The sequence below is a fragment of the Dendropsophus ebraccatus genome, chromosome 8 (genome assembly GCF_027789765.1).
Source record: "Dendropsophus ebraccatus isolate aDenEbr1 chromosome 8, aDenEbr1.pat, whole genome shotgun sequence".
Taxonomy (NCBI): domain Eukaryota; kingdom Metazoa; phylum Chordata; class Amphibia; order Anura; family Hylidae; genus Dendropsophus; species Dendropsophus ebraccatus.
Window position 1 is genome coordinate 73,164,777 of NC_091461.1, and position 26,152 is coordinate 73,190,928.

General features: G+C 40.3%; 1 protein-coding gene across 10 annotated transcripts in view; it reads left to right on the forward strand.

The window, feature by feature from the left end:
• Positions 1-26,152, forward strand: part of LDB3 (LIM domain binding 3) — a 136,494-nt gene that overhangs the window by 97,129 nt on the left and 13,213 nt on the right. For 9 of the 10 annotated variants that reach the window (XM_069980645.1, XM_069980648.1, XM_069980651.1 and 6 more), the window contains 5 exons: positions 5,639-5,686; positions 8,095-8,240; positions 17,749-18,067; positions 18,223-18,403; positions 23,513-23,633. In XM_069980645.1, coding sequence (XP_069836746.1) covers positions 5,639-5,686; positions 8,095-8,240; positions 17,749-18,067; positions 18,223-18,403; positions 23,513-23,633 — 815 coding nt within the window. The remainder of the gene's footprint in view (positions 1-5,638; positions 5,687-8,094; positions 8,241-17,748; positions 18,068-18,222; positions 18,404-23,512; positions 23,634-26,152) is intronic. The other variant, XM_069980650.1, reaches the window with a different exon arrangement.

The window sequence follows — 26,152 nt, forward strand, 5'->3', positions numbered from 1 at the left end:
CCATCGGGTGAGCGGGGCATACGGCAGGCATAAGCCAGGGAGAAGGGTCGAATATGCACCTTCTCCCTGGCGCACGCCTCGGGTGGAGGCTTCATAGATGTCCCCCATAGTATACATTCCAGCCAGGATCCCTAGCGGCAACGCGATAAACTGACATGTCAGTTTTCTGTGGCTGCTATTCATTGAATAGTGACCGCAGAAAACCCTGTCAGTGCACACTGTGGAGCGAGCGGCTCTGGCCGCACGTTCCATAGAGTGCAGTGGGGGGTTCTGATGCGGGCGCGCACAGATGTGCCTGCATCACAACTCTGCATCGATAAAGATCATCTGGCCGGTACTGCAGTACTGGCCGGGATGATCTTTTCTTAAACCGGCCGTTCCATGACCCGGCCAGGTCACTGAACGGCCGGTCTCTTACATTGTATGAACATAGCCTTATACTGTAAAAGTGATAATTTCCCTTTAAGGAGTTCAATTCATTTCATCACCTTGCAAGCACTTAAGGGTTTTGATATACATCCTCAACATTTGTGTGCTCCTAGTGGTGCTTTCAGATATCATGTTAAGAACTGACCATGCTCTTCCATTGCTTAGTTATAATAACAGCTAATAAGCTGCTGGGGTTCTTCATTCTATGTAACTATTGATTCAGTCATTCTTACTCTATCATCGCTCCATTCCATAAGACCATATTGGCTGTTCACATATTTTAACAGAAATTTTAAAGTTAAGAATCCACCAGCAAATGAAATCACTAATCAAAACTAGACATTGTATTTGAGGCTATGTTGCCACAACATCTTTTCTTGGACATTTTGCAACAGCTTTTTTCGGCATATGTCATTGTGGTGTCAAAAGGTGTCTGTTTTATGCAAATTGTGACTGTAATTTGCATACAATTGACAAGTTTTGGCAGCAGAATAATGGTCATCTAAAAAAAACAGCCACGAAACGCCAAAAAAAAGATGTTGTGTGAACATAGCTTTATTGTTGTTATACTCCACTGAGGTTGTGTTTACACATTGCAGTTTCATTGCAGTACTGTTGACAGTGCTCTGACAGTGCTGCAGTGAAAGTGTTATGTGTGTGAACACAGCCTTAAGATTTCAAGTGTTAAATCTGAATTAGAGCTTTATGTTAGAGAGCTGTGTTACAGGAAACATAGCTGGCACTTCTTGAATTATTTAAGTTAATCATTTTACAAAGGGGGTCTGAGCAGGTTTTGATCAGGTGTTACTCAGGTATTTGAAGCTAAGGTTGTGTTTGCCACATTTTCCCATGTTTTTGCAATTATTATAATTATTTTCTTTTTTTGCCATGATTATGGAAAAATGGTGTTAACTAAAGCTTGACTGATACCATTTCCTTATTTGAATCCACTGCTAATACTGGCTTCAAAGACTACATCAAAAAACCTGAATAAAGACTGATCAAAACCTGAAATGCCTGAAGGCAACCGATGTTCATGTGTCCTGTTATGGCATATGAATGACTTTCAGATGTGTTTCCAGCTTGAAATCTCTTATTAGGTTATGTTCCTAAAATGTAAAAACAAGGGCAAGTAATGACTGGTCGTTGTTACTCGTCATAATCATTAATAACAGCTGCTGTTTTGCAACATCGGCCCTTGTTTGCCCTCATTTTTACATTGTGGGAACATAGCCTTAGGGTATGTGCACACTATGGTATACGCACAGAGACTTCAAGAGGATTCCGCCGCGCAGCCTCCGATTGAGGTTCCATGCATTGCAAAGACTCTGTGATATTCGCCAGCGAATTCCACTGTCCCCCCCCCAAAGAAGTGACATGTCAGTTCGCAAATATTTGCATATATTATTGAGTCTATGGGACGGGCAGAACTTTAAGTAGGGACAACGGAGCGAAAAGAGCTTGAAGTCTCTGTGCGTATTCCATAGTGTGCACATACCCTTAGAGTGAAGTACTATCAAACAAAAGCTCATGTACAGTATGTATTACTTGGACAGTCGTTTAATATTCTGCTGGTACAGAGATATTTATAGCAGCAAATTTTCCCAGTAACATCAGTTGTTTGATGAGGCTGTGAGACTCTTCAGTAGAACAAGGGGTTGTCATTTTGAGACAAACCTCATAACATTATGTCCACATGTGTCAGTTTAAAGAGAACCTAAAACACCTAAAACTAACTATCCCTATTATCAATGTGCATCTCTCCCTAAGTCTATCTATGAAGATACAGACTGCCTTTTGCAGTCTGTATCTTATACTTTACCCAATTCTTTTCTTCCCGGCACGAAGGCCGGGGCGCCGCCATCTTGATGACGTTACTCTGTGTTCCAGCGCTGGAACGCAAGTGATGTCATCAAGATGGCGGCGCCGGCCTTCGTGCAGCGGACAAGAGGATCAGGTAAAGTATAAGATACAGACTGCCTTTGCAGTCTGTATCTTCATTTTGTCTGTATACGAAGATTCAGACTGCCTTTGCAGTCTGTATCTTATACTTTACCTGATCCTCTTGTTCGCTGCAGCAAGGCCGGCGCCGCCATCCTGATTACATTACTTGCATTCCAGCGGTGGAACGCAAAGCGACGTCACCAAGATGGCAGCGCCGGCCTTGCTGCAGTGGACAAGACGATCAGGTAAAGTATAAGATACAGACTGCAAAGGCAGTCTGTAACTTCATTTTGTCTATTTATGAGGATACAAACTGCCTTTGCAGTCTGTATCTTATACTTTACCTGATCTTGTTCGAGCCAGGCGCCGCCATCTTGATTACGTTACTTGCGATCCACCGCTGGAACGCAAATGACGTAATCAAGATGGCAGCTCCCCCCCCCCCCCCCCGGCCTTGCTGCCGCTGTGCATGACGGGAGCTTCCTGTCTCGCGCCGGCTCTTTTGAAAAGAGCCGGCCCGAGACAGGAAAGTATAAAGTGAATACATTAAAAACGCAGCAAAAAAAATAATTTAATATATTTACAAAGTTTAATAAAATGATATTTTACATATAATTAGGGAAACAAATTTTTTTGATTTTCCTCCATGATTGGTTCTCTTTAAGGTCATTCTCCAGCTGAACTATAAGGCTTTGTTCACGCACAGTTAAAATTGTAAAAAATGGGCACTTTTTATATCATTTTCATTGTTTATATTTGTTTTTATTTTATACTATGAGAACCTAACTGTAGTATGTGATTCTAAGGGCCCTTTTACACGGAAAGATTATCTGACAGATTATCTGCCAAAGATTTGAAGCCAAAACCAGGAATGGATTTGAAAAGAGGAGAAATCTCAGGCTTTCCTTTATTACCTGATCTCTGTTTATAGTCCATTCCTGGCTTTGGCTTTAAATCTTTGGCAGATAATCTGTCAGATAATCTTTCCGTGTAAAAGGGCTCTAAGAGCCCTATTAGACCAGACGATTATTGGTCACACTTGGCCGTTTACTGGCCACCTCGGCCGATAATCATTTGGTGTAATAGGTCATGTTAAAAGGCAACAATCAGCTGTTATCTATCATTATCTATTGTCTATTAGGATGGCGAGGATAGTGACAGTCTGCTGGCCGCCGCCTATCCTCTATGGGTCGCTTGGGCGATCTAAGGATCATCCTGGCAGCCCCTCCTGGTGCTCCCCACCCAGCTCGATGTTGACGTGTGTAATAGCCCAGACCGGAAATAAAAAGCAAGTGACAGGACAGGATGGAACAAGAGAAAAAAAAGCCTTTCTGTACTGCATAACACTATAGCACTATAATAAAAAAATAAAAAAAAACATTTTTTCTATTCTATTTTTGCATATGCTACTGCCCCAGAGCCAATAAATCAATTAAATCTCATCATCATCAGTTTAGGCTGTGTTTATACAGAGAGATTTATCTGACAGATTACTGAAGCCAAAGTCAGGAACAGACTATAAACAGAGAGCGGGTAATAAAGGAAATACTGAGATTTCTCCTCTTTTCAAATCCATTCCTGGCTTTGGCTTCAATAATCTGTCAGACATCGGTCAGATACATCTGTCGATGTAAACACACCTTTTTTAGTGTCCAGGCCCAAGTGTTACATTTTTAGCCGTCAGTCACCTTTAAATTGAGAACTAATGAAGTTCTCTAAATAAAATGTATATCTCTTTAACTGAAAAGTATACAGGGTGGAAATGTTACCTTAATACCTATTATTGTGCTATGATTTTGGCGCAATATGTATTGTTTTTAGATGAAAGATAACTGTGTAAAAATTCTGTATAATTGATGGATAGATAATCTCGCAGAAGTTGTAACTTTGCCTGTTTTTTCAATGTGTAGGAAAGTTTCCTTCCTTGCTTCAGTTCATAAAATGGGTTGACAAACCTCCAAATTAACCTACTAAATGCTATCTTCATATTTCTATCAGTCACAGCTTGATTAAACCTGAAAGGTAACAGAAGTCGTCATTCTTCCAGATACAGTCATTGGCTTAAGGTTGTTTTCTTGTGACTCCCCCTAATGCATTGTTTTACACAAAACCAGATGTACAACAAATACAGTATGTATTGTAAAGACCCAATAAGGAGGAGCATTTATTAAAGCGTGACTGTCATTTCAGGGCCATTTTTCTGAAAACATTAAATATCAACAGTACAAGCGATTCTAAGAAACTCTGTAATAGGTTTTATGTAGTAAAAGAGTTTCCTTCTGTAGTGAAAAAGCAATCTCCCAGCCTCCCCCCTCACATCAGATAAAGCAGGATTTCTGTCTCCATTATGTGGCTATGGAGAGGGGAGGGGCTGTTAGGAGTGACTGAGCACGGAGGATTTCTGCAAAGCACAACACCCTGCAATCTTCTCTCAGTAAAGGCCCTATTCCACGAAACAATTATCGTTCGTATTCGGCCGATATCGGCCGCTACGGACGATAATCGTCCCGTGGAATAGAGTGCAACGATCAGCCGACATCGTTCATGTCGGCTGATCGTTGCAGTCGCTTGTTTTTCAACATGTTGAAAAACAAGCGACTGATATAGCAGCGATCTGCTGCCGTCGCTCCGTTGAATAGGAGCGTCGGCAGCAGATGCTGCTATATCCTATGGGCTGCCCGGACGATCTAGCGATCCCCCGGGCAGCCCCCCCGCAGCTCCCCGCCGCCCCTCCCGCACTCACCCGCTCGCTGCAGCCACGCTGAATAGCGGCGGCAGCGAGTGGGGAACGAGGAGCAAACGAGCGCTCGTTTGCTCCTCTGACGACCGGTGGAATAGGGGCATAAGTTCATAGATAAGCACTGACCTTTCTGACACCTGAATTTAGCGTTTTAGCTGCCCAGACAGTCTACAAACCGCTGACCTTCATGTCACCTCTTCCTGCTCCCTCATCTCCCTCAGCCCCTCCCCCCTTCATAGGGATAGAATGGAGAGAGCAGAGCCCGTCTTCACTGGCTTCTCTGTAATGAAGACGTGTTTGCCTGATAATGCACAGATAAGAAGTCAGGGGGGAGGCTGGGAGATTGCTTCTTGAGTACAGAAGGAGGCTTTTTTGGCTGATGAAACCTATTACAAAGTTTCTGAAAATCGCTTATACTACTGATTTCTGCAATTAAAAAAAACATGACAGTTACGCTTTAAGGGTCTTAACTTTATATAGGTCTGAGCTTCCATATAACAAAGGTAAACTTTTGTCCTGTTTTAGCCTTCATCAGCAAGCGTCCTTTTCTTCCAGCTACCAGTCAAAAATAAGGTATTGGCAAAAACTGTTTTGTGTTAACGTTAAGGTGTGAAAGACTAATGTGTTCTGTTATTTGTCAGACATGTCTTAACCCTGTACAAGATTGTAGTGTAATATGATACAGCTATTGTAGATAGACATACATCATGTAGCATTTTAACACTTTGCATGCTATATATGTGTTTAAGGGAATCTGTCACTAGGTTTATGTGGCCTTAAATGAGGGCAACATAAACTAGTGACAGAAATGCTGAACAGATTAGTTTATTACTTACATAATTTTGTTCAGCTGTTCTCCTAATATGTAGGAAATTAGGATTCTTGCCACACCCCTCCCCTCCCCTCACCCTCCAGCTACTGATTGACAGCCGACTGCCTTTATACAGCATGGATAGATAACTGCCAATCAGCAGCTGGTGTGTGTGTGTGTGTGGGGGGGTGGTTACTGCTTCTCGTGAATATCCAGGACTACTGGGCTCATGCACATAATGGAGAGGACTACTTATTGTCCATGTTATTCAGGAGGAGCACAGAGCAATGTAAGTGATACATCAATTTGTTCAGCTTCTCTGTCGCTAGTTCATTTTACCCTTAAGTAGGACAGCAGAAACCCACTGACAGAGACTCTTTATATTATAGATTGAATAAGTTATATTGCAGAAAATCATTGTATACCACTCTTCATATATGAATTATCCCTAAAGAGATCTGACCCACATTCCTAAAATGGTTATTGCATGGACAGTGCCCATATATATCTACCTATATATATATCTGACTACCTCATGTGTGAGCTACAGCAAGACCCAGCCTGTTTATGCAATGCAGGGAAACTCTCTAGTGAGAAGAGCAGATTACTGGAGACTAGGATTGTCAGTCGGACTCTCAGAGATTATATTATTGTGAACAAGGGTAAACAGAGGAAATCAGCTCACCTCTTTAAATGTTGGTTGGAGTCTCCAGCGTATGTGAGAGGGTGCACAGTTCCTGGCGGTGGCTGTCCGTCAAATAGGTAAATGGTTGCAAAAAGTGATGAGGATCCAGCACTCCGAAAAGTTTAAAATTCAAAAACTTTTATTGGAACATATTTAAAAAGCAGCTGAGCAGCTCATGCTGTGTGGCCTGAAAGACTGACGCGTTTCGCGCATGCGCGCTTAGTCATAGTCTGACTATGACTAAGCGCGCATGCGCGAAACGCGTCAGTCTTTCAGGCCACACAGCATGAGCTGCTCAGCTGCTTTTTAAATATGTTCCAATAAAAGTTTTTGAATTTTAAACTTTTCGGAGTGCTGGATCCTCATCACTTTTTGCAACCATTATATTATTGTCCCATCAACTTCCATTCAAAGGGGGCTGTTTTCAGGAGGTAGTCCCTTAAAAAATAAAACATCACCTAAAACTTTGCTGTATAAAATATTTTGTATTGGGAATATTTCAATAATCAGTTATGATTCTCTGCGATTAAATCAAGGCCAGTCTTTGAGACAAATATTATTATAAATATCACTGACAATAATATCCAAGTTACCTTGAATGTATCTGTGTATCTGCATGATAGTGTCTGTCCCAAAGAAGTTGTATGCATGCATACAATGTGCCAATAGACAATAAAACGAATGTCAAGAGCATGGGTCTCCAAACTGCGGCCCTCCAGCTGTTGCAATACTACATTTCCCATCATGCCCTGGACAGCCAAATCCAAAGCTTTAGCTGTCCAGGCATGATGGGAATTGTGTTTTTGCAACAGCTGAAGGGCCGTAGTTTAGAGACCCATGGTCAAGAGTATTGTATTGGAGTTATTTTGGCCCACCAGGTAACCATAGTCATGTGCACAGCCCATTTAAATTGGCTCCAGAAACAAAATCTTAAAATACAATTATATCTGCTGGACCTTTGGGGTCCAGTATCATGGCCCACTGTGTGATCCTCTAGTACTCTAGTAGGTCAATCTGGCCCAAAACTGTCCACTATGGCTTTGTCTCTAATCCAATACTTACCAAAACATATTTGCTAACGTCTATACTCTCTGCGTAGTGTGTTTAGTAACATTTACTTTTTGTTTGGCGAATTAGGAGTATTGGCCAAACATTATAAGTGACCATTATTTAAATATGTAGAAGCCGGAATGAATTGTAAATACAATGCATTGCACTAACAGTGACCAAAACATTTCAAAATATTCTTTCAAGAAACTTACATTTTACAGTAATATGTTTTCAGAATCCATAATTTTTAGCTTATTTAGATGCTCAGTTGAAGTCTTAAACACTTAAAAGGCTGCCATATGTGAACAATTCTCTAATGTCTACAGGCAGCTGTGGTCACTTATCCGATAACTGGTGGTCAATCAGAATCTTAAATGTAATTCTCATCATACTATCATACAGCTCGCAGTGCTGAATATATTTATTTGCTTTCAGTTCTTCTAGCCAAGCTTATTCTTCAGTCTCTGCTGCCAAAGGTCCTACTCCTTATGGAGGGTACAATGAGCCTTCAGCTCCTGCTGCCAAGCCTCGAGTAGTGACGACTGCAAGTATCAAACCATCTGTGTATCAACCGAGCCAAGGTAAGAAAAAGCAAGATATAACAGAATGATGGTCTGCAATAATGCTTATATAATTGCTGTTTTCTCCAGTAAGGATATGTGAGGCTGAGGTCAGAAGAGACTCAATATGATGTCTTCAAAGCAGTGTAAGCGCATTCAGAATTGTAATAAACATACTGGTTAAAGGCGTACACCACCATAGACATAAGCTTTCATATGTAAGCAGGTATGGTTCAGCAGTCAGAGATGTACAGATAAAAACAGCCATCATCAGCTTCCATTAGAGCAATAGAATATAAATGGAGTGACAGGACACTTACTTTCAGCCTTGAGTAGCATTGTAGTCCTTTGACTCCCATCAATATAGCATTTTCTCTCATATCCAGTGAAAAGGTTATAAATGCTTCTGACAAGAAATCCCCCTTTAAAGAGGTATTCCCAACTTCAAAACATAGCCCCTATTTGTGATTGGTGAAGGTCCCTGTGGTCGGGCCCCCATTGATTAGTGGTGCCTGTTATCGTCCCTTGACACAAACTAAAAGGGACAAAATCTTTGAATTGAGAGACCTTGGTTTATCACTGCAGCAGATAGCTATATGCATAGTCTGAGACGTCAGCCCTGTTCAACGTTTTGTGTCTCACTAGTTGGGAGACCACCAATGAAATGCAATGACAGCAAGAGGTATATGAAGGCAAACCTCAAATGATCACATTTTGGCTAGGTTCACACTCTGTATCTGTGCGGCTGTATTGCGGGCGGTAAATCATCGGCCGGATTTTTCTGGTTCATGCGTACGCTGGAAAGTATACGATATACGGCTGCACAGTGCACACTATGTCTGAATCTACGGCTCGATCATAAACGGACCCGTAAAAAATGAACAAGACCATTGTTTGCGGCTGGAAATGAGGCCGTAGATTGACAGGCGGTCCGTGCGGAGTACTTAAAAAATAGCCGGCAATGATGCCGAATGCCGATGCCTCTAATAGTTAATATATTAAATTAATAAAACACATTTTCTTTGTAATAAAGTCCCTTTCGTAGTTCAATAATTTAATTCTAACGAATCCATCATTGTGCAATTAAATATACTGTAAAAATAAATATATATATAAGTAAATGTATATTTATATATTTTTATTTTTTGACAGTATATTTAATTGCACAATGATGGATTTGTTTAAATTAAATTATTGAACAACAAAACTGATTTTATTACAACGAAAGTGTTTTATTAATTCAATATATTAACCATGAGAGGCATCGGCATCGGCATACTGCAGAGGATCGCAAACCCCGGTAATAGCAATTCATGTAAACTGTGTTCCCTGCTTTCCCAGATGCATTCCAGAGGTGTTTGCATCACTTTCTTAAGATTTTATTTGTTATTTTTAGTTGAACCAGATTTCCAAGTAAATGACCGTATGTCTATTTTTTCCCACGGCCGTAGTTTCAGCCGCACATTTCCATCCGCATAAAAAATACAGCCGCACACATACATAGTGTGAACATAGCCTAAAAGAGTAGCTCATAGAGATTCATTCTGTTCCAAAAAAAAGTCTACCCGAACCATCAGAAAGTACTTGCACAACATTAGGCTAGGAGCCATCTAACTACAAGATGGGCATGGAAGCCCGAATGGACTATCCAGTCTTGTATCCTTTAATCTCCGATACAATACAAGCCAAAGTATGATCTAGAGCCCACAAGGGCAATGCCATGATGATTCCTTTACAAGGGAATGTCGCACCGGTCCTACTCTCAGGATTATGGTCTAGGGTGGCATTATGTACAGTATCTGGGTCCCTCTAATCTTTATTTAGTGGTGCATTCAGCATGGCAGAACATTTCACTAACAATAATTATGAATTTCATTCATAGCACACCGAGGTGTGTAAGTATGTGTAATTCTGCTGAAAAATGTAAGAAGTTTTGAATATTTTGTTTCTATTTTTTATTATCTGCATATTTTTGAATATTTCCATAACTCCATGACTTTTCCTACACAGAGTTGCAGCTTCAGTGCTGAGTATATGTATTTTTTAATGTTAACTTGTATTACTTTTATTTGAAACAAGAAACTTTTTGATATTTATGTTTGTTTTCTTAAATATAGTGATATTGTGATTACGCTGATAGAGACTTAACATAAGTTAAATACTATGTGGGGATGGCTACCATTTAAAACTGCTATGCCCTCAGTATGACTCTTACAGTGCTGGGCTCTCAGTAGCAAACATTGACAGCTCATTGTGCCAGGGAGGTGACAGGTAGCAAAGCTTTTTTATGCTATAACACACTATTTTACATTTACATAGCTTCTTCCTCATTATTTCAGACACATTCCACTAGGTGGCGTACAAACCCATATTTTTGAGGAGTACGATAGAGCCTATTTGACAATGTGAAAGAACAAGTCTACCTGAACATAAAGTTCATTTAAAAGGAATAATGACTTTTAACATATGATAATAGTCTTCTCCTCCATAAATGCCACCTTTATACTCCGGTCAGTGCCAAGCAATACAGCCAAGGAATTTTATTTCCACACCTGTTCTCCCCTATTTGCCAATGGCTTTTGCTTGTAAAAAGAGTGATTTGGCTAACAGGTATATATTAGGTAATTGCTGTAAGTTACGGCCTGTAAATGCAATTTTCAAATATAGAAGCCATAAAATGAAATAAATTCTCCTTCATAGCTTTCACAGGTTATGACAAGGTAATAACTACAGCAATAGCAGCAGCTACAGGACCCCAAGGCTTTAAGGCCTGCTCAGGTGTGGAAACCACAATGCACAAGAGAAGCAGTGAAACAGTCATAAAGTTTAATTGTACTCAGTCTCCATTTAACGTTAATGCATATTGGTTTATTCCACCGTCATGCCATGCAACGTTTTAACTGCAATCTGAATTTTTCTGAAAAAAAAAAAAACAAAGTCTGTGTTTGGATGCCCAACAACATGCTGATCATAGGTTGGACCCCAGTGATCAGCTCTAATGTGAAGCTGAACTCCATTGGAAACACATTGGTGGGGAGTTTACTAAGAGCAGCATTTCCTACACACGTCTCTAAATCCTGCTGTCAACATATTCACCCAGTTTGTTAGACAGTGTGAGCCTCTTAAAGGGGTTGTCTGGCATTTTAATAAATAAACATAGTGCTGGGGCAGTGTAAACCCCCGGTTCCCAATTAGTCCCAGCAGCTCCTGTTCTTCTGCCTCCAGTCACCCGACACTCATTTCTTCATTGTGATTCTGAGACAAGTGCTTGGATCTGAATCTGCTCACTCTACCAATCACTGGCCTAGATGGGGCAATGCTGTGGGCAGTAAATGGCTGAGTAGGCAGGTCTTCTTTAATCACTTATCTCAAAAGTAGCAGGCAAAAGAGATGACCGCCAGGGGAAAGCAAGCAGAAGAATGGGAGCTGCAACAGAACCAGTGAGGTGTGTATATTTTTATAATGTCCATTAATCCACTGCTCCAGCATTATATCTATTTTAAAGTGCTGGACAACCGTTTAATAAATCCACCACATCCATGACAACCTTTTGCTTCACCTTATCAAATCTATGTCAGCTAGCAGCTTGTGCAGATTTTAGGTTCGAAGGCATTAAGTTGTACTAAACCTGGTAGCATGGGATGTTGTGCTTTCTTTCTGCGAGCCCACTTGGTGTGGGAGGCTTAAAGGGGAGGTCAGGGCAAAATAATTTTAAGATATGTTTTTGTCCAACAAAAGTTATGAAAATTACTAATAAACACTTATTACGGGGAACACACTTATAAGGAATTTTCCCTGCACTTACTACAGCATGATGTGTTCAGGTCTCTGTAAAGTTGGTGATGTCACGTCACATAAACTGCCGCCTCCTAATGCTCCAGTCTGTCCCACCGTTGCAGAAGGATTCGGCAGTTTATGGAACGTGACATCACCAACTTTACAGAGACCTGAAAACACCATGTAAGTGCAGGGAAAATTCACAATAGGTGCATCTCCCATAATAAGTATCTATTAGTAATCTTCATAACTTTTGTTGGGCAAAAACAAAAAAACAGGCATATCTTAAAATTATTTTGCCCAGACTTCCCCTTTAAGGTCTCCATAATTGAGTATTATACAGTTTTCACTGTCCACTTTAAGGAACATGTTTGTGTTAGAAGGGACCCTAAAAATAACATGATCACAGGAATCCCCTGGCTTCATCTCTCAATTGCAGTTGACTTGGCAAAAGTTCAAGTACCAACACGATTCCAAAATTGGAGGAGAAATTAAGGACTGAATGGTTACCAATAGATGGTTATCAATTCAACCATTGGCTACAATATAGTACCTGTCCCACTATTTCAGCCTGCTAGGGCTCTTCAGGTAACCATGTTAAGTAAAAGTAGTTATGCTGCTATTTATACCACAGTTCATTTTCTAGCCCATTCCTCACTTTGCAATGGGGGCCCATAATTTCATGTTGCATTCCTGGGTAATGATCACGCATCTGCTTATATTCACTGCCAGTTGCACTGTGAAACAAGGGTAGATGTAGGCCATATGTAGGGCTCAGCGATTCAATCTTTTATACAGCAACAACACTTAACATTGTGTTCCAAATGAAAAAAAAAAAAAGAAAGAAAAATATGCTTGGAGAATGTGCAATAAAACAAAAAAACACATTACTGATCTGTTAGAGTCCCCACTGCTCCAGCGCCAGAGCTCCTGGGGTCCCCCACCATGTCCTGCACTGGCAAAAGCCACTGTGGCCAATAATAATGCAGATGCCAATAGGTTTGACATGTGACCTTGAGGCCAGGGATTGGCAGTGGTTATGTTATCGCTGCAGGAAAAGAACTAAAGAGCAGCAGGGACCACAGCAACATTGGCACTATAGTGGCCAAGGATTTATTTTTTTACATTACATTATTCTGCCAGCTTTTTTTATGCTTTTTTAAACTTTAAATAATTTCCAAGTTTTAGTGTCAGCAGACATAACGTTAAATAGCCAGCATCGCGTGAGCCCTGCTCTATATACATGGCTGCTTGCTGATATATCCCTGCACATCACCTATGTTTGTAAAGCAATTGCTTTAACACACGGTACTAACTAATGGGGGCTTTATCATGTTATTGATCTGGGCTATGTGTTACTCAGTTACCTTATAAATACTGACGGGACATTTTTCCATTGCACTTTTCTGAAAAACATATCTAATTTCTTATTTAAAAGGTTACATATATTTTTGGCATAGCAATATTCAGCACTTTTCCTAATGAATATCTAGTCAAAGCGAGATTGAAGTACTAGTTACTATTGGTGAGGGTACAAACACTAGCAACTACGCCAACCACTAGAATGAATGGGGCTGTGATGTTGTAGATAAAAAGAGCTACAAAAAGATCCACAACGTAGAGGCAAAAATAAACCTTGGCACTTTCAAGCTTTAAAGGGTTATTTGCGTCTCCTGCCTTTTTAGCTGCTGCTATTACAAGTTTTTCTAAAAGCCAATCTATATCCAAGATGGTGCCAACCAGGAAGCTACATTTCCCATCATGCATCTCCCTGATTGGTCTATTTGTGTATTCTCCCTCTTAGTTTTCTTTCCTGCTTTCTTTTTCTTGTATATGTGTTTTTATGAAAAAGTAGAAACTTTTGTCATCGGCTGATCGTTTATTTAGGCCCAGACCTAAAATCATCGGTCAATCACCGCGCATTGCTATGTGAAATAGCGGTGCACGGCGGGTGGCCGACGATTTGAGAAGCAGCACCATACATTACCTAGCAGGGTTTCTTCTCCGCTCTGTCTTCCTCCCCGGGTCCTGCGGCACAGCATCAACTCCGGAGCGGCCTGACTGAGCTGTCAGACCACTGCCAATCACTGTCCGGGACCGCCGTGGCCAGTGATTGGCTGAGCGGTCTGACAGCTTAGTCAGGCCGCACCGAAGCTGATGCGGGGAGGAAGACGGAGCGGAAGAGAAGCCCTGCTAGGTAATGTATGGTGCAAGGGCTGCAAGGACACCGATGTCCCTGCAGCCCTCGTGTAACGATCATCGGGCCATGGAATAGGCCCAGTAAATGAGCAGCGATCTAGCAGATCGGCGCTCGTTTACATCGTTGATCGGGCCCGTGGAATAGGGCCCTAAGTCTATGGAAGTAGCACTTTCACTAGTGATGCAGATGATGTCTCCAAGTCAATAGACAGCTAACCCAGCCCCCAGAGAGGAGATCACATGTCCTGTGTCTACAAAGGGTGGGGGAAGAGGGAGCAGCCTGTTGTCAGAGAGGACACAGAGAAGATGATTTTAGAAGTCCAGAGCAGGTAAATATGTGACAAAAACTGGAGAAATGGTGCAATATAGGTTATATATGTATATAACACATAGAGTGGTATTGGGAAAGGAGATTGTTTAGAATAATGTTTTTGTTACCTGGATAACCCCTTTAATAATGGGTATGTTTTAATGATTCAAACAATCCTCACCTGGACTCCTAGTGGAGAGCGGTACTCTGTGTCTGCAATGTAGATGACCAAAATCATAAACCGTAGAATGATGGCCAAAGGTGGACTATAGGTGAGGGCTGTGTCCGTCACTCTACAGTTTATGAACTACAAAAAGATGGCTGCGACCCATCAGTGTCCTGTCTCAGTCAGTGATTAGCTAAGTGGGCAGTTCTTGCGAAGATGCATCACTGAAGTGGTCATAAATGAGGTCCATGAGGGTCATCCATATTTTTTTTACATACGTCTGTTTAGTAGCAGCAGTAAGGGGCGACACAGCCCTTTTTGCTGCCAGCAAGGTTTGTGTCGGAAACTTAAGGGCTCTAAGCTCTGCAGTTCCCCCTACTCTGTTATAGTGATGTTCCTATATACAGTACACAGGGGGATAGGCTGAACGACATGATGATCGCAATGATAGCACTGTGCAGAGGCTGTCAGACACTGCAATCATATCAGGCAGCTTCCCCCTGGATACTGTATATACTAATATACAGTACACAGGGGATGAGACCCTGCTCAGCATAGTGCTGTGCGGAAGTGCTACAACAGAGCAGGGGATTAGGAACTGCAGTTCCTGACACACACATTAGTGCCAACAGAGCGGGTTGTCTCACCCCTTACTGCTACCACTAAACAAAAGTAAGTATGCACATAAAAATAAAAATTTTTTAAAATAAAGTTATATTACAAAGTAATGTAAATTTATTAAAGCAATGTATTAGGAAAAAAATGTAGCTTAGTCTCCGGAGTACCCCTTTACATCTCATGGTGGTTGTGTATGTGTTGTCTTTCTTCAATGAAATAAGCAGAAGTTAGAGAGACCAATATGTTTTTTTAGAAAATAATGGGTATAATCATTTCATTTCAGCTTACAGTAAGTGCGCTGTGACCTGCAAAATATCAGGTGATACACACAGTTTTACACACTTAGTATTAGAAATGTAAAAGAAAATGAACAATCCAGACCAGACAGCGTCCCTCTTTTAGCCTTGTACAAAAGAACATCCACTAGCAAATTTTAGTATATTTGGATAACCCCTATGCAAATGCCTGTTTCAGGTGCATGGATGTCATATAATATTTATGAAAATTGGCGTACCACCAAGCCAGTGTGAAAAATTAATGGAGCATGTTCTCTTATATAGCTACTAAACAATGTCAGGTTGCACCTAATGTTCTTCACAACCACTTTTTCTTTTTAGAAAAATGTAGAAAGACTTTTTTACATTGTACAATGGACTGTATCTATTGTCAAAGCTGTAGTTCTCTTGCTTTTAAACAAATGTCTGGCTATTAAGGGACAATGTAGCTTTATATTCTATTCTTGTAAAAGAATAGCTGTCACTCTTGCAATTCATGGACCCATCAAGATCAAATGCTAATAAGAAGTGCCCATTCTACTCATATACATCAGGGATGGGGAACATTATCTCTTCAGGAAAGGAACCTTTCCCCACTTTCATGCTGCCTGAACTAGGAGTCATCAGGCTGTGGATTCTCCCTGCCCCACCAGCATTGATTACTAACAAAAAAGCAAAACTGAGAAGAGAAATATGTCCATACCTAACCCAATCCAAGTTCAGCAGATAATATTAACGGAATACAGGAAATATTTGCATCCTTTAGTTAAAAAATTCATTTAATCAGAGACAATCCCTTTCTCCTCATCAGAGACAATCCCTTTCTCCTCATCAGAGACAATCCCTTTCTCCTTATCAGAGACAATCCCTTTCTCCTCATCAGAGACAATCCCTTTCTCCTCATCAAAGAAAATCCCTTTCTCCTCATCAGAGACAATCCCTTTCTCCTCATCAGAGACAATCCCTTTCTCCTCATCAGAGACAAACCCTTTCAGATGATCACCGGATCTTGGACTTCCATGGCAAGCCAGCCAGATATGTAGCTTACTGTTCCAGCTCATAGAGGGAATCCTATGTGCCAGGCCATCTCTATGATGTCTTAACCTCTTTAATCTTCTCCTACTGCAGCTACTTTGGCCTCTATGACATAGCCTCTTGTCCTTTTGTTTTCCAACCATGCCTTTTGAGAACTAAAACTTTTTTAATGTCAATGTAGGCCATTCCTCCTGTACATCGTCTTAGCTGCTTCCTTAGCGTGTGTACAGTATTTATGGAAGAGTACAGGAAGGACTTCCCAACAACACTGTACATGTATGATGGATGTGGTAAAGGGTTAAACGTACTGAATCCTATTTAAATAAAAAAAATATAATTAAGTTAAGGTAATTTGTCATTCCTGATATACCTTTTCTTATTAAAAAAAAAGCTCCTGTAATTGTCTCATAAGCATCAAATAACCCTACCTTGCTGCAAAATTATACAGCTATACCTAGAGGAATTGTACAGAGAACATGTCAGGACAACTGAATAGTCTCCATATTCTATGCGTGTAGGCTCTTCCTGCTTTTGGCTTGCGATGTTAGAGGATATGCTACAACATGCTGAGACCTTCGTCTAAAGAGTATGACTATAAAGTAAAATGTATATTACTTCACTTGTGATTGAATGATTCATCCAGTATGTCTAGAGGTGTGAGATGTTTTATGGAAAAAGTCATATAATTGCTGTCATATATACTGAAAAAACTAAAAAAAAAAGGGGATTACTTGGTAAGATAACATACATACAAATGTAGCAATCTATTTCCACAAGCGACTGCAACCATGTGTATGTAGCTTGTAATCTGTATGGCCTAGTTTGTAGAAACCTAACATTTTATGTCATGGTCCACAAAATTTTACTTAGTGGATATATTGCTGCCTGAGGCAAAGAATGCTATCACCATCCACCTACTTACTGTCGTTGGAAAACTATGTTTTTTGCTAAATCAAAAGGCAGCAAAGGAACTTAGATATTTCTCGACTAAATGATTTCAAATAAGAAGGATTATGCAGGATGTGAGATGACAAACACCAAAATGCTAAATGTTGAGTTTTTATATGAGGTTACGTAGGAAACCATAAGATCATGTATATGGGGACATTCTCCTCTACAGCTACTCACTAATGTAATTACATGTTCCAGGTCCTCCGCAGTGCTATGCTCCATCACCTGCCCCTGCTTACGCAGCACCACAGCCAGAGCCATCCAATCGCCCTCCATGGGTAACTGATGAAACCTTTTCTCAAAAATTTACACCTGGAAAATCTACAACCACAGTTACTAAACAAATCCTACCAAAAGCAGCACCTCCGCCACCTGCCCCAATCACCACTCCAAGCTATACTCCTCAACCCCCTAGCCATCCACCAACACAAGCACCAAGGGGTATGATTCAGCGGGCCGAAAGGTTTCCAGCAAGCAGCAGGACCCCTCTTTGTGGACATTGCAACAGCATCATCAGGTAATAAAAAATTGTTCCAAAACTGTGAGAACAAATCTTTTTCAGGAAATTCAGGGTTTTAGGATATTATGTTACAAAATGGAAAGAGTGAATTATGGCATATTTAATATATCATTTTAAGGGTGGATTATATTGTGCATTCGTTTTCTACACAGGGGGCCCTTTTTGGTGGCCATGGGTCGATCATGGCATCCAGAGGAGTTTAACTGTGCCTATTGTAAGACTTCCCTGGCTGATGTGAGCTTCGTTGAGGAGCAGAAGAGTGTTTACTGTGAACGATGCTATGAGCAGTTTTTTGCTCCAACTTGTGCCCGTTGCAACACTAAAATTATGGGGGTGAGTCTCTTAACAGAACTTAAAGGATGGGTTTGAATGAATACTAATTTTATTAGTTTCTATATTGCTTATATATGTCATGATGCCATTATATATTTATGCATAAGATGTGTAATGTTAACAATCACAGATTGAACCTTTTTTCTAATCTGTAATGTTATTTTGTAATCCACTGCTAAGTAATGTGTTACTCCGCCTATAACTGTGATATGACACCTGACAAAAAGATGATGGTCAGGGGTTGTATCATAACACTTTTTTACTTCATTTAAATTTAATCCCTTTCCTGGATGTCAGGAAGACAGTATGGACAAGGGTCAGGAGCTGAACCCGCACCATTCAGGGTAGGATACTCTGGCTTATAAAATAGAATGGGTCCAAAGATGGGCTACAAAAATGGTGGCGGGTGTGAGGCATAAAACATATCAGGAAAGACTTAAAGATTGAGGCTATGTTCACACTGCGTATGAGTCCGGCCGTAGTGCGAACCGCGAATATACGCACGTAGATTTGAGGTTGATGCGTTCGCTTGAAAGTATACGATATACGCCCGCACAATGCACACTACGTATGAGCTTACGGCCGGATCGTATATGGCGCCGTGAAAAATGAACAAGACCATTGTTTGAGGTTGGAAATGTTCTAAATCACGGCCTTGGATTTCCATGCGGTCCCGTACGAAGTACTTATTTCAGCCAAATTGAACTTGATTTTTCAATCCAAAAGGTTCTGGGAGTTTTATTGGGCTGGGCGAAGATTTCCAAGTAAATGACCTGTTTCAGATCGCTTCGAAATAAGCTAGGGAAGCATAACTGTACTACGGGCGTATGTTCGCGGTTCGTACGCATCCGGCTGCATGTCGATTTGTACGGCGGTGTACGAAATGCGGCCGGACTCATACGCAGTGTGAACATAGCCTTAAACTGTATAGTCCTGAGGAAAGAAGGGAAATGGTAGAAACCTTTAAGTATGTTAAAGGACTAAATGAGGTTCAGGAAGGAAGTATTTTTAGTAAAGATCTGATTTTTAGGAAAGATCAGAGGCAATGTGAGAAAATATTACTTTACTGAAAGAGTAGTAGATGCTTGGAACAAACTTCCAGCAGATGTGGTTGGTAACTCTACAAGAACAAAATTTAAAACTGCCTGGGGTAAACATATATCTATCCTAAGATAATAGGAAGGGAAATACTATGTTTCTAACTGCAGCAGACACCCACCATCCGATAATTCTGACACTGAGTGTGGAAGAAGAAGCTGGTTGTTCCAAGCTAGGAAACATAAAAGGAAAACATACTGGTAAAATGAGGAAGATATTAAAGTAGCAGTATAGAAAATGTAAAATAATATACCTAGAATATTGGAAATATATAATATATAGAAATCAAATAGGTGGAATCAGTAGTCAATGTTTTTTTACAGAACTGTAAGAAACTAGGTGAAAAAAGGGGTTTACATACAGAAAGGTGAAATTAAGAAACTACAGAGAAGTGATACTGAAGTGTGAATAATTGAATAAAAGTAATATTTAGTGATCACTAGTGGCATGAAAGGGTTAGACAATAGCTGACAGCCCTCAAGGGCATGACCTTACCTCTAGGCCTTAACAAAAGACTGTGTCAAGTGTGCTGCTGTTTGGGAGATTATGTCTACCAAGTGAAAGAGAAACTGCCAGGCTGTATATCTCTGCTGATGACTGTTACCAATAACCATTTTTTAACACCCAAAATGACAGTAACGGCTAATAGTGCTCTTGCATATTGTTCACATCAAAAAGTGTCTGCAACATTCCAGCGGGGTACAGGGCTTCCCTTACAAACAAGGCTAGAGTAACAATACAGATATAAAATTAGAGGAATGAGAGGCCTACCCATGTGAGTAAAAAGAAAAAAAGTGAAAAAAGACAGGACTGTTAAACTGTAGGTTCAAGAGCATTCTTAGGCTAGGTTCACACAACGTTTAACAGCGTCCGTTGCATAGCAACAGACGCTGTTAAACAGCCGGCCGTCAGGCTGCACTCAGCCCGTTCCTGCAGCCGATATCTCCGTATCGGCTGCAGGCACGTTCTTTTTTTACAATTGATTTGTGGGCACCGGCGGTTGTGTCTTCAAATCAATTAGCCATTCACTCCAATGCAGTGTGCGGCCGCGCTGCACATTGTGTTGTGTGAACAGGCACATTGTTCCAAAGATCGGGCATTAGAATAACGATGTGAGAACACAGCGGGCGGCATTGCATTGACTTTAATGCAATGGCGCCCCTGCAGTAAAGAACAGACGCTGAGGCGATTGCAATCAGTGTCCGTTCTTTACTTAAAAAGAACGTTGAGTGAACATAAAGGCCCTATTCCACCGGACGATTATCGTTTGCATAATCGTTAACGATTAACGATCTCAAACGACCGCTATTGGGAAAGACCTGAAAACATTCAGTCATTTCCATGGAACGATAATCGTTGCTTATGATCGTAATTGCGATCGTTTTTATTCGCTATTGCGTTCGTATCTATTGCGAACGACCGAACAATGTCTTATTCAATGGGAACGATTTGCGAACATTTTGCGAATGAGCAACGATAAAAATAGGTCCAGGTCTTATAAAGCGATCAATGATTTCTCGTTCGGTCGTTAATCGTTAACTGCATTTCAACCGAACGATTATCGTTTAGATTCGAACGATTTAACGATAATCTAAATGATAATCGTCCGGTGGAATAGGGCCCTTAGGCTGCTTTTGTAAGTTCGGACAAATGTGGCAGACATATGTAAAAAGAAGTTCCAAAAATATTAAAATGCATGTGTAAAACCAAGAAGGCAAAAGGTTAAAATAGAGAAAAAGATTATAAGAAGAATAATTGTTTCAATTGGGGTGTGGTATAGTGATTTATAAAGAAATCTAATGCTATGTTTACACGGAGCGATAACAATTTGGTTTTTATAACGATCAGCGTTTAGACGAATAAATCGTAAGAAAAATCGTTATTGCTATCGTTAAGATCACTTAAGCCCATATTTTACATAGGGTAAATCAGTGAAAGACTGTTTACATGAAGCGATCTGAGAATTTTCAGCGAATGACAAACGACGATTTAAGAACATGTTGAAAAATCAAAATGAACGATTTCTCGCTCGTCGTTTGATCGATTGCTGTGTTTACACGGTATAATTATCGCTCAAATGCTATTGTTTATGCGAAAATTCGAACGATAATCGTTCCGTGTAAACGCAGCATTAGTAGAGGACCTTTTAGGTCAGTTGTCAGCAACCTGTGGCCTTCAGCTGTTACAAAACTTCAGCTTCTAGTATGTTCTGACAAGCTGGTGAGGCTGGGGGCAGTTGTATACAATAGTTAGAGTAAATGCTACTCATTGTAGGGACTTTGTGCTATAAAAAAAAGCAAATTTATTGTGATTGTTCCCAGCAATAAGAATATGTATTCTGGTCTGATCATAAAATAGCCGCAAGAATTTATACATGGTTTTCCCAGATTATGCTTATATTCTGTCTGATACTTGTAATACAGTATGTCTGTGAGGTCAGTGAGAAAGCAACAAGTTTGTTGTGAGATAGTTATGTGTAGTTGTATACCAGACAAGCTTTGAAGTATAATCTACTTGGCACTGCCATCTTTTATTGCTTTGAGAAATTGCTTGACTACAGATACTCCTTCAGCTTACTGTAAAAGAACGCTCAGTGCCATGTGTTAGGTCATAAACTTCAGACAGACTGTCCAGATAACACTCCTAAACTGTGAATAGACCCAACAGTGCATCACAAGGTCACAATGCACTATATTAGCAAGATTAGGAGAAACCTGGCAGATCAAGAGAAAAAAACAGCACAACCTTATCTCGCTTCAGCCACTGCTCTGTTTGAAGAGAAGGCTGGAATATTGAGGAACCGACTTTTGGAAAGGACTCTCTTATGGCTTTCTTCCATGTGTAAGATTAGACATGAGCTCAAGCTAGGAGCAAATAGCAGTACTCATCATTGGCAAATAGAGAGGGACTATAATTCCTGGCTTTCTAGGTATCTGGTGTCAGAGAGACCATGGTTTACAGATTAGATCATAAGTCACATATAGCTACCATCAGTTTATTTATGCAATATAATATATTGCAGTGATTTTAGATGGCTTATAGAGAAGGATTGCAAAATTTATACAAAACTTTAGGGTATTTTAACACACAAACATTTTTTAAGCCAAAGCCAAGAATGGATCTGGAAACAGGAGAAGTCTAAATCTTTCCTTTACGGCCTGTTCTCTGTTTATAGTCTGTTCCTGGCTTTGGCTTCAAAAATCTGTCACTGTAATCTTTATGTGTTAACGCAGCCTTAGGCTTTACCAGATGGCCATAGTACTCATATCATCCATACTGACTTTAGAACTTAGCTTCGAGACTCTGGTCTGTTGAGACAAGAGGAGCCCCCTGATCCCCATTTGCCAGTATAATGCACCACACTTCCCGGGTGGGGGGAACATGGGGAAGGGGGCCATTCACTTAAATAACACACATTACAAAGTTGTATAACTTTGTTATGTGTGTTATTTAGTGAATAAATGGTAAACGCCACACTACCCCTTTAAAGGTTTTTATAACTACAACATCAATAGGAGCATAAAATATATTCATATAATTTTTTTCAGATTCATGTTCTTTTCACAGATTGTGTGGTACTTCACACAGGCCTGAGGCCCACACCAGCTTTGCACTTCTTGATATCTGTCTGATTATGGTCAACCACTTTTTGGTGGCATCTCAAGGGATACATCCTTCTCAAGGCTTTTATGACACCACACAGTAGGCCATAACTCTCCACTGAAGCGTCTTTGATTCTCTAGACCCTCCACTTCAATAATCACCCCCCACACAGACTATCTCAACTACACTTTAGGCCTAACTAACCAGGCCACTATACAGGCCTATAGGGTAACCAAATCCCACTGCATCTAGCCACACCCAGGCTGATGCAATAAACTCAGCTATTCCCACATCAAGGGTTGTCCAACTTTCCAGTGAAGCCAATGCAAGTTGTGGTGTCAGTGGTGTCAAATGTAAGTGCAGCAATTTTATCTTTTTCAACTGATCATTTTAATATTCTCCTTCTAGGAAGTGATGCATGCCCTGCGGCAGACCTGGCACACCACCTGCTTTGTCTGTGCTGCTTGCAGAAAGCCATTTGGTAACAGCCTTTTCCATATGGAGGATGGAGAGCCATACTGTGAGAAAGGTAATTTGTGCAGTGCACATCAATTTCTATAGTTCACTTCTGTCTATTTTCATAGTTTTATAGACTTCATGTTTTTAAAAAGGAGCAGGACAAAGGTTATGCAGAATAGACAGATGCCTAGGGTATTATGGAGGAGCATTATTCGATTAAAAAAATAATAGAACAAATCAAGGTGCTGCCTGTTTGTATAGCCAGCAGGAGGAATGGTCTGCCTTTGGCAACAAAAGTTTGTCCCTCCTTGGGTACTCAATACAAATAAATATTCTTTTTATAGTAAAATCTACAAAATCTGATTCTTACTGTATTAAAGGTGTTAAAACATACCATGTATTATTGCCAGTTATGAGATACTACATAGTCTATTCCATTGTCTGCAGCAAAAATCTTATCTCATAAAACAAAGAAGTATACGTGATATGCAAAAGAAGGGACATTGTCAGCATAATTACAGGGAGTCCAATCCATTTGTTAAGGTGGCTATAGACATCAAGGCTATGTTCACACAACGTCAAAAAAAGAGAAAAGGTGACAATTTTTTTCTATTAAAAAAGACATCTGTTATTGCCGTGATTTAATTGACTTCAACGCAATGCATTGAAGTCAATAGGATGACGGATGTCCAATGCACATAGTGTTCAAAATAACAGACATTATCTGCGTGGACATCAAAACAATGATCATGTCAAATAGCAGACTTTTTTTTGTTGTTCACACACAGTTTTTCTTTTTTCGCTGTCCTTTTACAGATTTTACTTTTAAATTCAATGGACACATCCAAAGGCCAATTAGTAAGCTCAAACTAGAATAATGTACCAACAGTTGTCATTGCACTAAGGGGCGGCCAGACTGCTAAATGACGTCCATTATTTTAGACTCAAAATGATGGATGTAATTATAAACGGAGCTGAAAAAACATTGTGTGAACATGGCCTAAAGGGTTTTATCCTATATAGTGCAGAATATGCCTATTTAAAGGGAACCTGTCATGCTGAAGACCGGGGGCAGAACCCACCGTATATATGAGTGGAACGTTCATAGGAAATCACTGCTCAGTGATTTCCTATGGACTTCGGACTCATCACTGCTCATTAGCATAATGAGTGAGAAGACAAATGACCAGGATTTTTCTGCAATGCGAAACGCATCCGGAGCATTACCGGGAGGTGAGGGTAAGTATCAAAAGCTTTATTAGGGGTAGGGTGGGTTTGCCCCAGTCTTGTGCTTGACAGGTTCCCTTTAAAGAATAAGGAAGGGTTTTTTATGTATGCCTTGTGCATACTGATTTGATATTTATAGGTTCTTTGCCATCTTTTTCCCCTTCTTCTTCTTAAGTCCAGCAAGTAAGAGATTTGTGGAAGACAATCTCTGTCCCCTCAGTCACACCATAGAGCACAGGCCCTCCAGCTGTTTCAGAACTATTCCCATCATGTCTGAACAATTAACCCTATAGCCTTAGCTGCCTAAGCATGATGGCGGTTGTAGTTTTTTAACGTCTGGAGGTCCACAAGTTTGACATCTGTGCCATAGATCATTAATGCATTTCTATGAGATACAGCTTCAGTCTGTCTACTTGTAATAGCTTTTTTTTACTGTCATGTCTTACAAGTAGTAGGCAGCAAGGTGCTCATCTCGAAAAACACACTAGAGAATCGGTACATAAAGAGTCAACCACCCTGGACTAAACACTTCCTATAAAACAGTGAAGACTTTATTTATTGGTTGTCACAGTGAAGACTTTATTCATTTATTGGTTGTCACATGACCAAGCTGCAATGATAAAATGTATAGATGAAGCTGAGTTGGGATGAAGCAGATGACAATGCAAGAACACTAGTAATTGGTTACCATTATATGGGTGATAAAAATCTTGAGTCCCCCTTATTTCAACAAGGAGGGAGGACTGTCAGCCCCCCAACTTCTCTTGTCATCACCCTTCCCCCAAAGACCTTTTCTCTGGGCACAGTTGGAAGATCCACATAAAAGAAAATTGTTGTCTGGTTTTACCAACTTTTATCTCACATGTATGGCCAGCTTTAGAAAGAATTTCATTTAGCTAAATTATTGGTCTATCCTTACTGGCCAACTTTATCCTGTCTTTGTAGTCAAAAGGGCATTTGTTCTGGCTTTACTGTTCTAATTAAATGCTATATCACAATATCTGATATAGTAACATGTCTGTCTCCTATTCCACACATTGTGGCTGGTGAGGCCACAGGATAACAAGCTTGAGGAGCAATGTGCTAAGGAATATATTACCTATATTTCATCTGTTCCCAGGAGAATAAAAAAAGATTCACTCAGTTTTTATTGTAGCAACTCTTCATTTGTCTCTTAATGTTGACAGTTCTGTAACCGGTAGAAGGAAGTCCTTTGTAAGAAACCAGTCTTAACAGCTCACAGGCTGCAATGATCGTTTTGCTTAACTTAACTTTTGCATTTAAAAGGTAATCTACCATGAAAGTCTTGTCTGGCTTTGTAAAGAAAGTCAAGACAGACATGAGGGTGAGGAGAAGTAAATA